Source organism: Lotus japonicus, chromosome 2 (genome assembly GCF_012489685.1).
Source record: "Lotus japonicus ecotype B-129 chromosome 2, LjGifu_v1.2".
Taxonomy (NCBI): domain Eukaryota; kingdom Viridiplantae; phylum Streptophyta; class Magnoliopsida; order Fabales; family Fabaceae; genus Lotus; species Lotus japonicus.
Genome location: NC_080042.1, coordinates 74,609,576 through 74,623,168, shown reverse-complemented (window position 1 = coordinate 74,623,168; position 13,593 = coordinate 74,609,576). Strand labels below are relative to the sequence as shown.

Below are 13,593 nucleotides of genomic sequence, written 5' to 3'. Positions count from 1 at the left end.
AACCAATTAGATAGCTCGTAGCATATATCTTCAATTACTATTTACTTGTCACAACCTCTCAATTTAATTGGCCAGAATAAGCTCTATTATGGTTGTCTTTCCACAAATTATGACTGTCTTGTATCCGTGTTTATTTAGGCAAGCTGACTTGACTAGAGAAACTACTTGGAAATATTTATTTATTTTTCGAAAATTGGCTTGGGAAGATATATAGGTGGGACATTGTTAGGATTTGGAAAAACTTAACTGCCAACAAGGCAACAGGGAGAGCAATAAATATTTTTGGTATTTTTTTAATATATATAGCTGGAAATAAATAAGAGAAAAGATGAAGAAAGATGATACACGAAAACAATCGTAATGAATTTAAACAAAAAGGTTGAAAGCTAATAAAATTTTACAAGCTTCATAGTAGTCGGAATCATCTCCAGGATCCCTCTCCAGGATCCCACAGTAGATAGAAAATCGGGTAAATATCCAAATTAGAAAGTGTATAAGTGTCCATGTCCGACGACATTGGAGGAGGCAACTAGGTCAACATGGCGAGGACCCATAGCTCTACGAGTATTAAGGGCTCACCCCTCCTTGTTGAGTGGCCATGTTCATTCACAAAGTTAGGGATAATTCAGTAACTAGTTGTTCGGAAGTATTTGCCAAAATTTTCATTCTTAACATCATTCACATTCATTGACATCAAATCATCTACCATAAAGATTGTGCTTTTAAAAAGCTTAATACTAGAGTTGTATGGCATTTTGACAACATCTTCTTTGAGACCTTCAGTCAAAAGGGAAGTGTCTTGCTTGGACTCATTATAAATTTCATAAGTAATCACGACATTTTGTTAGGATTTGAAAAAACCAACTGAAAACAAGGCAAAAGGGAGATCAATAGGAATATTTTTGGTATTTTTTGAATATATAAGGCTGGAAATTAAACAAGAGAAAAGATGAAGAGAGAGGATAGACGAAAACAATCCTATAGGATTTAAACAAGAAGGAAAACATTAATTAATATGTACTGCTTGCAGAATACTGAACAACATAAATGCTCATATTTTCCTACTCTGAACTCTCCCTCAGCCAATGGACAAGCAAGGATGTGCTTTATAATATAATCATATTCAATAAATAAGGATACTCTGCAATTAGTAGTAGTATTACATGAAATTTACAAAATATTATCATTCCTTATATTCATCGTAGGACGATGATAAAGTATCAAGTATAAACCATCTGAAATGAAAGACTAACTAGCTAGTAACTGATATTTGATACAATATTCTCATTATCCCTTTCATCAGTGTGTTTGATGATGGCGTTGCGGTGTCATGTTTGGAAGTGGTGGACGTGTATAACTTTGTGGAACCCTAGCACCATGAATTTCAATTCCCTCAAAACTCCCTGGCTCATCCTTCTCACTTTCAATTCTCTGAAGCACCTCCAACACTTCACTCATAGAGGGTCTCAAATCCTTGTCCCCTTGCAAACACTGAAAAGCCAATTCAGCCACTGAAATTATCGCCCTTTTCAACTTGTCATTTGACTGGAAACCAAGGGAAGGATCAATCAGCTCACAAAATGCCCTTGTTTGAATCCTCCTTATGGCTAGATTTGCCAACTTTATCTCATCCCTCTCCCTGCTCATGTCAACTGCTGGCAAAGACGATACTAGCTCAACAAGAACAACTCCAAAGCTATACACATCACTCTTTGTTGTAAGCTGGTAGCACAGGCGATAATCAGGGTCAACATAACCTGGGGTTCCCTTTGGAGCTGTGGAGACGTGTGTGACATCATTGGGGAATAATCTCGAAAGACCAAAGTCAGCAACTTTAACACAAAAATAATTGTCAATGAGGATGTTGCTGGACTTCACGTCTCGGTGAATGATGTCAGAAGCATGGAGATAAGTCAATGCACTAGCAGTGTCTATGGCAATTCTCATTCTCACATGCCATGGCAATATGTTATGCTTTGCCTTATCACCGTGGAGATGGCAACTAAGAGTGCCATTTGGGACGTATTCATACACTAGCAGTAACTCACGACTGTGACGTGAAGTGCAGCCATAGAGGGACACAAGATATTTATGTCGCATGCGTGTGAGTATCTGAATTTCATTGATGAATGATTCCACTGGCCTGTAGTTGCGCTCAAATAGGCGTTTCACTGCAACTTCACGTCCATCTTGAAGATTGCCTGGTTGTTAAGGAATCAAAATGTAGGCTATTCAACAAGACAGCTTCATTATAATGAAGAAAACAATATGGTAGGCTCTTTTTTTAACTAACAATATTATTGCTACTGATCATCATATTAAGAATGGTAAAATTATGATTTCTACAGCTTCATTTATCGAAGAAAAACTATGGGAATCAACTTCAGTGCAAAAGGTTGAAAGAATCATGAGTCCCTTACCATAGTAAACAGTCCCAAAGCCTCCTTCTCCAAGCTCTCTAGCTTGATCAAAATTGTTTGTTGCCTGTTGGAGCTCCTCATAGGAGAACACATGGATCCCAAAGTAGACAGCTCTACTTTCTGGGTTTGATATACCTCTGTAGGGACCAGAATTAGTGCTTCTTGGTTGGTTTTGGAAGCCTGAAGATTTGTTAGTACGTTTGTACAGAAAAACAATAGCAAACGAGGCAATTGTGATCATGGTTGCCAACAATCCAATAGATAAACCTGTAAGAGGGAAAGCTTTAGCCTACTGACCAATCCATACACTGTAACATCCATGTTTGTTTAGGGTGATTGAATAGTTAAGTAACAGCTGGAAATAGATATTCAACATGTGAGCGCAGATTATTACGGTAATGAAGGACAGTACCTATTACAGCAGCCTTTAGACGCCATTCTTTGCTATTTGTTCCAGCATCAGGGGGAGTTGAGACAGGAGCTACGCTATTGGGTTTTTTTCCACATTGAGGATTACCAGCAGCACATGGCTTCAATTCTACTTCAATCATGAGAAGTGAGATTGAGGGCTCACATGATTTAGCAGAATAGGGTACTTGTGGTGAGCACACAAATGGAAAAAAGGTTAGGGACTTGTGATCCTGATATGCTGAATTATAGTAGATGTCGTATGAAGGACAGGGCCATTTTGACATGTGCTCAGTTTCTGGACCAGGAGTAGAGCTATGACTGCATATGGTGAAGTTAATTCTATTAGTATTCAGGATATGAAAAGGTGTATCCTGAGCAAACCATGGAGCAATTTCAGCTGCAGCAACGTTGTGGATCAAAATTGAATAGTCCTTGTCATGCGGATAGATGCCATCAATCTCATAGCGATGGCTTTTCAGATGAAGTTTTTTTACTGCAGTGCTGTTCTCACAACCACTTATGTGTACGCTACATTCTCGTTTCGAAGTGGTGGTGAAGGGGAAGGAGATTTCCCCCAGATACCCACAGAGACTAGGTTGACATTCCTCATAGTCATACCCTTGAACTGCAGCCGAGAGAAGAAGCAGAAAATAACAGAGTTGAAACAGGAAACTGAACACACAGTGCGCAGCCATCCAAAAATATTTCACAATTAAGGAGCCAAATCCCTTATTCAATAAGAAGAAGAAGAATATAATACCATTAAATTTCTCTGGTGAATTTTGTCTACTTCATCCCCTCTGCTGTTCATAATATAGGAGTGTTAGTTACTACTGTATTATGTGTGTCTACTACGCTAGTTGACTTGGACAATTGACTAAGGAAGACTTGAGAAATTGGCTGGAAAGAGGGCTGTTGGAAATTCTGTTAATTCATCTTCCAAAGGCCGAAAATATGCATCTTTACATACTTAGCCTTCCCGAGTTGGCTCTCTTGCCTGACAATGAAGGCTTGACTTTTGAAATTGTCCGTTTCATGGAGCTTGAAGTTTACGTAATGGAAAATTCACACTGGGTAGAATTTTGTGCCAAGAGGGATGTGAATCATGTGATTGGTCCTTTACTAAACACCAAAATTGTCTCTAACATTTACCATCGACTTCAAGCTAATTTCTTAAAGTTTTTAAACTCAAATATTATTTTTTTTCGTGTATTTCTTGTTTCCGAACTGGACTTGCTGAACGATATTTATCCTCATGGTAATAACCAATTATGGGTCAACCACAATGATAACTAGTCATTGCGTTGATGAATGGAAAACAATAGGGACTAGGGTGCAGGGAAACCAATTAGATACCACGTTGCATATATCTTCAATTGTTTGTCACAACCTCTCAATTAATTTGCCAGAATAAGCTCTATTATCTCCTTCCTCAAATTACGACTGTCTTTACTCTTTAGTGTATAGAGAAACTACTTGGAAAGATTTATTTATTTCTTGAAAATTGGCTTGGAAAGAAAGGTCTGGTGGGACATTGTTAGGATTTGGAAAAACCTAATAGCATCTCCAATGGAAGTATATAATGTTAAATACATATTCCCACCAATATCTATTGTCATTAGAGCATATTTTTAATTCCAACATGGCTAGTGAAGGTATGTGAGAGTAGATGCTCAACTTAGTCATGAAAAGTGTGTTTGCATTTATTATTGTTTAATGTAAAATGTTTAAATAAAACTTGCAATTAATAAAATAATTTTTTTATATAAACTTTTAAGAGTTGTTGGGTTGAAGTAAACATTAATAAAATGATGTAGATGATGTGGCATTATTGAGAGTTGTAAAATGTAAAATGTAAATACTTTAGTGAATATCATGGTTAAAGATGCTATAACTACCAACAAGGCAATAGGGAGAGCAATAAGAATATTTTTTATATTATTTTTTTGAATATATAAAGCTGGAAAATAAATAAGGGAAAAGATGAAGAGAGATTATACATGAAAACTCCTAATGGATTTAAACAAGAAGGTTGGAAGCTAATAAAATTTTGCAAGTTACATAGTAGACAGAATCATCTCCTCTAGGATCCCACTGTAGGCAGCAAATCGGGTGAATGAACAAATTAACTAGCAAGTGCCCAAGTGTCCATGCGGTTGCATTGGAGGAGGCAACTAGGTCAACATGGTGAGGACCCATAGATCCACCTGTATTGAGGGCTCACCTCTCCTCGTGCAGTGGCCATCTTCGTTCACAAAGTTGAGTGATAATTTAGTGCCTAGTTGTTCGGAAGCCTTTGCCAAAATTTGCATTCTTAACATCATTCACATTCATTTACATCAAAGCATCTAGCATAGAGACTATGCTTTCAAAAAGCTTAATACTAGAGGTGTATAACATATTGACAACATCTTCTTTGCGACCTTCATTCGAAAGTGAAGTGAACTTGGACTCATTATAAATTTCATAAGTAATTGCATCATTTTGTTAGGATTTGGAAAAACCAATTGAAAACAAAAGGCAAAAGGGGGAGCAATAGGAATATTTTTGGTATTTTTTTAAATATATAAAGCTAGAAAACAAACACGAGAAAAGATGAAGAGAGAGGATAGACGAAAACAATCCTAAACAAGAAAGAAAACCTTCTTTTTAGCGGTGAAACCCTTTCAAGGGAAAAATCGTTTACAAACTCTAATATTTAAATCATACTCTAACCTAACGATAGTAATCCAATTTATAATAAACCAACCCTACTATGTAAATGACTTAGGCCCAATCAAATAACAAAAGCAACTCAATACCAAAGCAAATAACAAAAGCAAACAGATAAAATCAAACTTAGACCCAAACACAACAGCCCGACTGACTATAATTTTTTTTTGTTACAAAAATGGTAGAACGGAGAGAAAGCACCTCCAGACTACCGGGTAGGGCGTCAGTGGCATGCTGGGGAGGCCAGTAGAGACCCACTCCTAGAAGGAGCGCCGAGGGATCTCCCCGAGGAGGGTTGCCCACCAATTGAGATTTTACTGACCCCAGAGGGATTCGAACCCTCGACCTTTGGGAGGTGAGAGCTAAACCCGGAACCTGAAGCCAGTTGTGCCAACCCACGACTGACTATAATTTAGAACCCCTTATAGACATTTCCAACCACCTTGCAAGTTGAGAGTAATGTCAGCAAAAGAAAGAACTAAGATTCAGATGCCTTTTTAAATTTAATTGTTCCAAACTCATTGATATGTTGTGGACTGATCCTCATGGTGTTGAAACAGATAATGAAGTGATATGATGCTTACACTTCCTGTTTTAAAACAATGAGGAAATCGGTATGCCCCATGCTTAAATGAATTGAGGTATTGGGAAACCTTTTGAACTCCGCGGATTATTAAATTTGTAAGTTTAATTTTTACAAGTCCCTTTGTTGAATGCTCTCTTAAATCAGACTTCAACTTTAAATTTCCCCACTCAACTGAGTCCCTTAAACAAGGAATGTTTAGCTTACAAACAGAATCCTTTTTCATGATCAAGAATAGTATGACCTAGATGTTTTCAAGTCTCCAAGCCTTCTCTCCATTCTGGTTACTTGTCTTCATCTTTGTATTAACTTATGCTCCACAATAAAGACTAGATTTAGCTCCCTAATCCCAAGAACTTTTTTCTTTTCCTTGTCTTCTGAATATTCAAAGTTTTATTCTCTCAACTCTTGACATGATTATTATATGCCCGCATAATATAAGCTTCCTATGCCTATAAAAAAAGCATCCTATAAATTACTATAAAAGTGGATGAGCCTAAAGCTGATAAGGCAAGAATGCTTATCAACAACAAATGACAATAGGCCAAGTCATTAACTACTGACATTAGGTGTAGTAGATTTACTGTCCCAGCTATCAGTAACTGATATTGGTGAATAAGGTGGCTTCATGTTCTTCACTAATCCAACTTCATCACATTCGGGCAAGGTTGGCGATGGTGGATGTACATTACTGCATGAAGCCCCAGAACTATGAACATCTTCTTCTAGATGCTCTGGTTCTGGCTTATCCTTCCCACTTTCAATTGTCCTCAGCACCTCAAAGGCTTCCTCCATTGAAGGTCTCAATTCCTTGTCCTTCTGCAAACATTGAAAAGCCAATTCTGCCACCGAAACTATCATCCTAGTAACCTCATTGTCTGAACCAAAGCCAAGAGAAGGATCAACCAGCTCACTCAGTGCATTTTCTTGAATCTTCTTTATGGCTAGACTTGACAGGTTGATTTCATCCTTATCCCTGTTCATATCAACTGCTGGCTTAGATGATATTAGCTCAATGAGTACAACTCCAAAACTAAATACATCACTCTTACTAGTAAGCTGGTAGCACTGGTAATACTCCGGGTCAACATAACCCGGGGTCCCTTGTGGAGCTGTGGAGACATGGGTTACATCAGTGGGGAATAGTCTTGAAAGGCCAAAGTCTCCAACTTTAACACAAAAATTGTTGTCAAGGAGGATGTTGTTAGTTTTCACATCACGGTGAATAATGTCAGAAGAATGAAGATACGCCAGTGCACTAGCAGTCTCAATGGCAATTTTAAGTCGTATGGGCCATGGTAGTGAGCCAGGCTTTGCCAATTCACCATGGAGGTGACAAGCAATAGTGCCATTTGGAATATATTCATACACAAGCAACAGTTCACGGCTCTGGCGTGAAGTGCAGCCATAGAGTGACACGAGATTTTTATGGCGCAAACGGGTGAGGATCTTAACTTCATTCAAGAACTGTTCTTCTCGTCTGTAGTTATGCTCGTACAAACGCTTGACAGCAACATCCCGTCCATCTTGAAGTTTCCCTTTGTTATAAAGATCTAAGCATAAGTACAACAAGATAGAACACTAATTGAGAGTTTCAATTTATAGGGTAGTATTGGTGTTTACCATAGTAGACAGTCCCGAAGCCTCCATCTCCAACTTGACTATAAGGATCGAAATGCTTTGTTGCTTCTTCAAGCTCCTTGTAGGAGAAGACGGGAACTCCAAAGTAGACCATGACATTTTCTGCCTCCGGATTGGGGGAGTTAGAGGAAGTATTTTGTCTTTGAAATTGACCTCCTGAGGAACCATGTTTTCGCTTGTAAAATAGAAGGAGCAAGCCAATTATCAAGATGCATATGAGTCCAACACCTAAACCTGTGTAAAGGGGTCATATAAAAATATTATCAGAAGATTATATTAGCTCAATGATTTGGATGATGTTATACTTTCTTTTGTACTTTTCCTATTGAAGTACATGATTCTGATCACTGTCCATATAGACATATGGCATTGGTATTTGGTAGAATTATATGCATAAATCAAAACCTTTTCAATTTTCATCATTCCAAAAGAAAGAATTGGAAATGAGGGTTTTTATATTGAAGTTCATAAGATGCTTTAGATTGTTCAAGATGATGAAGTAACTTGTTGAAGATAAAGGTGAAGTGGCATACGCTGAAAATAAATATTATGCATAAGGTGTATATTACCTATGCCTAGCTTCTCTGTCTTGTTCAACCTGTTTGCCCCTGCAGCAGGAGTTTGAACAAAAAACCAATTCAGATTGAAGTTTAAAAACTAAAAATGTCATTATAATTATAAAAATATACAGGGAAAAATATGATGTTCTAGTGCTAAGCATCTAACAGCCTATAAGTAAAAACATAGATGTTGTCGTTCAAGATCCATAAGAAAATCAGCCAAGAAGCAATTACTTAAGATACTAAAAACAAAAGAAGAGTAACTTAGAATTGGCACATTAGTTAAAAAACAAGAATTATTCTTCACAGCTTTACTTCAGTTAAGCTCTCAAAGAGTGCTTGTACGGCCTTCATTGCTGCTACGTCGTCCAATACCTTGCTGACTCCCACATCACCGCTGCCATTCTCCCCCCATCATCTCAGAAGTAAGAAAAATCCATAAACTGGAGTCATTGTGACTAGCCCCACTTCATGAGAAAAGCTAATGAAATCAAATAGCATTTTCATTTTCTAAATCAATTTGTCTTAGTTGTTATGTTCATCTCCTTCACAATATGAAATCAACTTGAATTTCTTGATACACAATTTGACTTTGAAAGTGAGTGGAAGACTTGTTGAAATGAATTTTATGGAAGACTAGAGGTGCCAGGTGGGGTTGGAAACCATGCAAGGACAAATCTGGGTTCAAGTGAGTCCAATTTAAATCTGAGTTTTGCCTATTGCCTTAGCAGCCTAAAGAGTATGACTTTTTGACACTATTCTCTTAAATGTATCAACGCTGCAGTTGACGATCTCAATCTTTTGTTGGAGATTTCAGGTTTGTTAAATCGTACACAGAACCCCCTACAGCCATAACTCTAGAATGTATCCTTTAAAATGTATCATCGTCTTAGAATAATCAAATAAGGAATAAAAAGATGTTAAGGGGAAGGTCAAGGTCGTTGTTTTAGGCTGTTAGAATTCAAGCACTGACTCCATACTAATCAAGGGGCTTAGGAGAAAACGCGTCTATGATATGATGTTATTTAAGAAATAAGAAACACTTATGTACAACTTGTTCTACATGTTCTCCAAAGTCAAATTCAATTGGCACTGTATAGTGTATAGTCAGAAATTTAGAAAATGCTCCTCCCTTCAATTTTTAGCATCTTAGACTAACACCATGATGGAAAATAGTCTTACCTTGGATGGAGTTCATTGAAATTTTATCTTCAACTTCTAGTCAGGAATACTTTTCTCTGTTTTTTAATGTAAAGGACGTTAACACTTTTTAAATCTATTGTTAGGACGAAAAACTTTAGTACTTTCCAGATTTTAATATACTCCAATCAATATATGAAGGTGAAAATATAATGAAGCATATGATATGTACACAATTGTCAAGATTTACGCCCTAACTACTCTAACATCTTTTTCCTTATATAGATAGCAAATCTGTTTTCTGATAGGTGAGGATACCTGCATTTTAAGAGCCTAACAGAGAATAATTTAACAACTTAATTGCAGAAGTAGCAAACTTCTCTAATAAAATATATTTACACAACACACTTACACATCTCAAATAAAAGAAAATAGATAGAAATGGAACACAAAGAACTGATAACTATTATAAATGAAGAAAAAGTGGAAATGCTAAAAAATGTTTTTATGGCGGATTTTTTTTTAAAAGCTGAAATATCCTTGAGCTTTGGTCTTTATATATTATAATAGATTATGTGGAAAAATAAAACACAGTAACAGCCAAAAAAGTTCCATTCATAGAATTTTTCTTTTAAACTACATATATTCTCTCCACTGAGACAATTATGTTCGAGCCGAGTAGGACTACCATGAACGACAAACCTCGAGAGAACTTTGGCCACACGTAGATGTGGCCTAAACCGACATAAGATGAGATGTAAATATCCGGTTAACGTTTTGTTTAAACATATTTTTTAGCGCTCTTTGACTATTATAATTATAAATTACCAACTGTTCTGTACTAGGGCAAGCTTATGTAAGAGAAAGACAAAAGGTAAACCCTAGCAGAGCACTAAAATAGCAAAACTACCATAAAAGGAATATTCTCATTAATGCTGAAAAAGTTGGTCCCGTACAAGTGGATGACCTCCCCTTTTATAGAGGGGGTGGTCATGATATGGATCTTTCCTATATTTGGGCCTGACAATCAGGGCCCAAATCCCCGTACACATAAGACAAATCCAAAGGAATCTTCCAGCTGGCTTGTGGGTCCATCACCTAAGGGAGGGCAATGAAGCTCGTCATGTTGCCTTTCCCGCCTTGGCTATCGTCAATGGTTTATTGTTCATTTTGGGCGGGACATAATCTTCTTTATGTCCCGCCCAGTCCACCAACTATTTTCAATAGCATGCTGTATCAAATCAACCTACTAATATACTATTTATCTAGTCACCGTATATGACGAAAACTTTGAAAAACTGAGAAAATGAAAGATGAGTCTAACTTGAATTACCACATTTTACAGCGTGAACTCTATCAGGACAGTAGCACCTGAAAGCGTATGTTTGAGGATCCAAATCGAACCCGCACCTTCCTCCACTGTTCTTGCACTCGCTGCAGTTAGATGCATTCCATTTCAACACAAACCCTTTTCTCAGTGCCTCTTTTACCCCTCCTTTCTCAACATCTTCCACCGTTGCATTCACCACTCCACCCCTGCACTTCTCCCACCCTAAGCTCAAGTTCTGACCCTTCTCATAGAAGGCAACTACGGAACTCGTTCTGTTTTCTGCAGAACACACAATCTCTTGCTTTTTCATCCACCCAGGTAACGATGTTGAGTTGCAGCCGTAGAACAACAACATATCCCTTTGGTTGGGAACAATTTGAAACCTGTATTTCCCAACTGTGAGGTTCTGGGTTGGAGCAACACATGCTGAGGCGTTTGACTCTGAAAATGCAGGGTTGGACAGTCGGAGTGTTTGGTTGTTGTAGAAGATTTCTTGGACGGTATATTGGATGTTGATAAGGTTGAAATTTGGGAAACCATTCTTGCCACAAGTGAGCTCAAAACCTGGATTCCCACAAAAGGGTTGTTGCTTCTCTGTGATGTAGAAGGGGTAGCTTATGTTTTGGCCATTACCACAGGACTTTGGTTCACAAGCTTGGAACTTCGGATCCACATAAGAGAAAGTGGTTGGGGACAGGATAGAGAAGCAAATTATGTATGAATAAAAAGGGTAAGAACAGGGTGGGTTGAGGAGCGTGGAGAAGAGAGTTTTTGGTTTCATTTAGGATGTTTTTCACTTTTCAAGATGAGGAGGGTGTGGGAAGAGAGATTGAAGGAGTGGATCAAAAGATGAATAATAATATTAAAATGTGAGGTAGGACATGGGACGTTAACGTTGACGAGCAATTAAGGTCTAATAGGGCGGCATTTTGCATGATTTTGAGTGCTTACAGGGGATGTGCGCAACATCTCACTCTCACGTTTAAATTCTCTCATGTTGAAATTATGTGTATATTTTTCATTGTATAATAAACTAAATGGATTAGATTCATTTAAATATTTATGAAAAGACAGATAGACACGATATTTTACTTAACATGATTACGTGACACGAGCCGAGACTATATTATAAAGGAGCCTACTTGTCTTTCCCTGTCCCATATCTTAGACTTTTGAATGAATCTCCATTTGAGGGCTATATGGTGGTATTATGGTGAATGGGGCATCCTAGCCAAGTTGAACAATTTGACCCACTTTAGTGATGTCTTCAAGTTGCAATGCTTACAACGTTAGGAATACTTGAGCAATGAGCCATCCTGTCCACTGCTTAATAAAGTTGATTTTTTTTGTTGTTATTGAGAAAGGACAGGAAGATTTATGAGTTTTACTGTAGAAATTCCGAACTGCCCTTGTTGTGCTACTCATGACAAGCTGAAGCACTAATGTCTATTTCAAATACCTAACAAAAGCTTTTGTTTTATTGACACGTTCTATGGTTCCAAATTGTTTTCTTTTCCTTTTATAGTATCTCCTAAATTTGGAACCTTCAAACCCCGAATTGACTGAAGGGTTAGACTTCAAGTCCTTTAACCAAAATTCTTAAGATTTGGAGGGTTATATATCTCCTAAGTTTAGAACCTCCGAACTCGGTATAAAGGAGGGTTGAACACTTGAACTTCACTCACCACCCTTTATAAAAGGCCACGGCCAAGTAAGGCATGCAAAAGGTTATGGGCCAAATTGTAATCCCCAATTAGTCATTCATAAACCCCTCATTAAATCAAATGAAGGTAATTCCAAATTAATTAGTTAGCATGATACCTTTAATCAATTAATCCTGTAATAAAATATTTCTTTAATTTCAAAGTGGTTGTTGTTTTAATAATTAACATATTTTCAAAATGGTTGTTGTTTTAGAAATTCCAGACAATTTATCACATTTCTTTTCATCTTATATCATCATTTAATGTTATATTTCTTACTTACCACCTTCTATTTTCACTTGTCACTATTTTCACAAATTACTTAATCAAAAACTATCATTCTTTCTCCTTCATATAACTCGGCTTAAATAAAAGCGTTTTAGTCAAGTTCTACATCAATTTAATGAGGTTATAAATTGTGTTCATAATCTTAAACAACAACCATTTTACTATTTTAGAATGGAGGAAGTGTCAATATCCTTAGTAACCCAAGAGACAAAATGAGTCTTCTTTATAAGAAGGTTTGGCCCAACATGATGGAGAATCTTCACTTGTATGAATTTTGAGACCTGAACTTGAACATTTTTCCTATATTTAGCCTAATTCCATAATTTAGAGATAGACAACATTTTTATGCCCCATTGAAAAAAATTAAACTTTGTCAAGAATACTAGAAGATGTTTTACAAAATATTTTTTATGCATTTACATTTACTTTCTCTTTCATCTTGCCTTCACTAACTCTTTCATCTTGCATTCGATCACTAACTTTATATGAATTTTCTTTGCCATTCTTTTCATCCGTTTCTCCCACGACTTCTTCCTTTGATTCAGTATAGTTGAGCTGCTTGTTGTCTGATTGTATTTTCGCAATAGTATTGGCAAAGCCACACAGACCCGAAATTAAGGACCATGAAGAAAAGCCGACTAGATTATTTAAGAAATATTTAGGCGGAGGTTTTGTTTTAATAATTTGTTTAAATTTATTTTATAATTGAGTTTAGAAAGTCATTTCACTTAAAACACATATTTGTTAAATTTGTTAAATACATTGAAAAAAAATCACCATTACTCCAAATGACTCCTAAATCAAT

The 13,593-nt window shown here is 36.8% G+C and overlaps 2 protein-coding genes across 2 annotated transcripts; both read right to left on the bottom strand.

Moving 5' to 3' along the window:
• Positions 1-1,102: 1,102 nt before the first annotated feature.
• LOC130739524 (LEAF RUST 10 DISEASE-RESISTANCE LOCUS RECEPTOR-LIKE PROTEIN KINASE-like 1.2) lies at positions 1,103-3,954 on the bottom strand. The gene is made up of 3 exons (XM_057591846.1): positions 2,833-3,954; positions 2,421-2,687; positions 1,103-2,201 (listed from the first exon to the last, which is right to left on the bottom strand). Exons 1-3 carry the CDS (start codon positions 3,524-3,526, stop codon positions 1,300-1,302), a joined length of 1,863 nt encoding a protein of 620 aa, XP_057447829.1. The 5' UTR covers positions 3,527-3,954; the 3' UTR covers positions 1,103-1,299.
• Positions 3,955-6,264: 2,310 nt separating this feature from the next.
• LOC130739523 (LEAF RUST 10 DISEASE-RESISTANCE LOCUS RECEPTOR-LIKE PROTEIN KINASE-like 1.2) lies at positions 6,265-11,620 on the bottom strand. The gene is made up of 4 exons (XM_057591845.1): positions 10,801-11,620; positions 8,337-8,375; positions 7,750-8,001; positions 6,265-7,664 (listed from the first exon to the last, which is right to left on the bottom strand). The coding sequence occupies exons 1-4, from the start codon at positions 11,576-11,578 to the stop codon at positions 6,679-6,681; spliced, it is 2,055 nt and encodes a 684-aa protein (XP_057447828.1). The 5' UTR covers positions 11,579-11,620; the 3' UTR covers positions 6,265-6,678.
• Between the last annotated feature and the right edge of the window lie 1,973 nt (positions 11,621-13,593).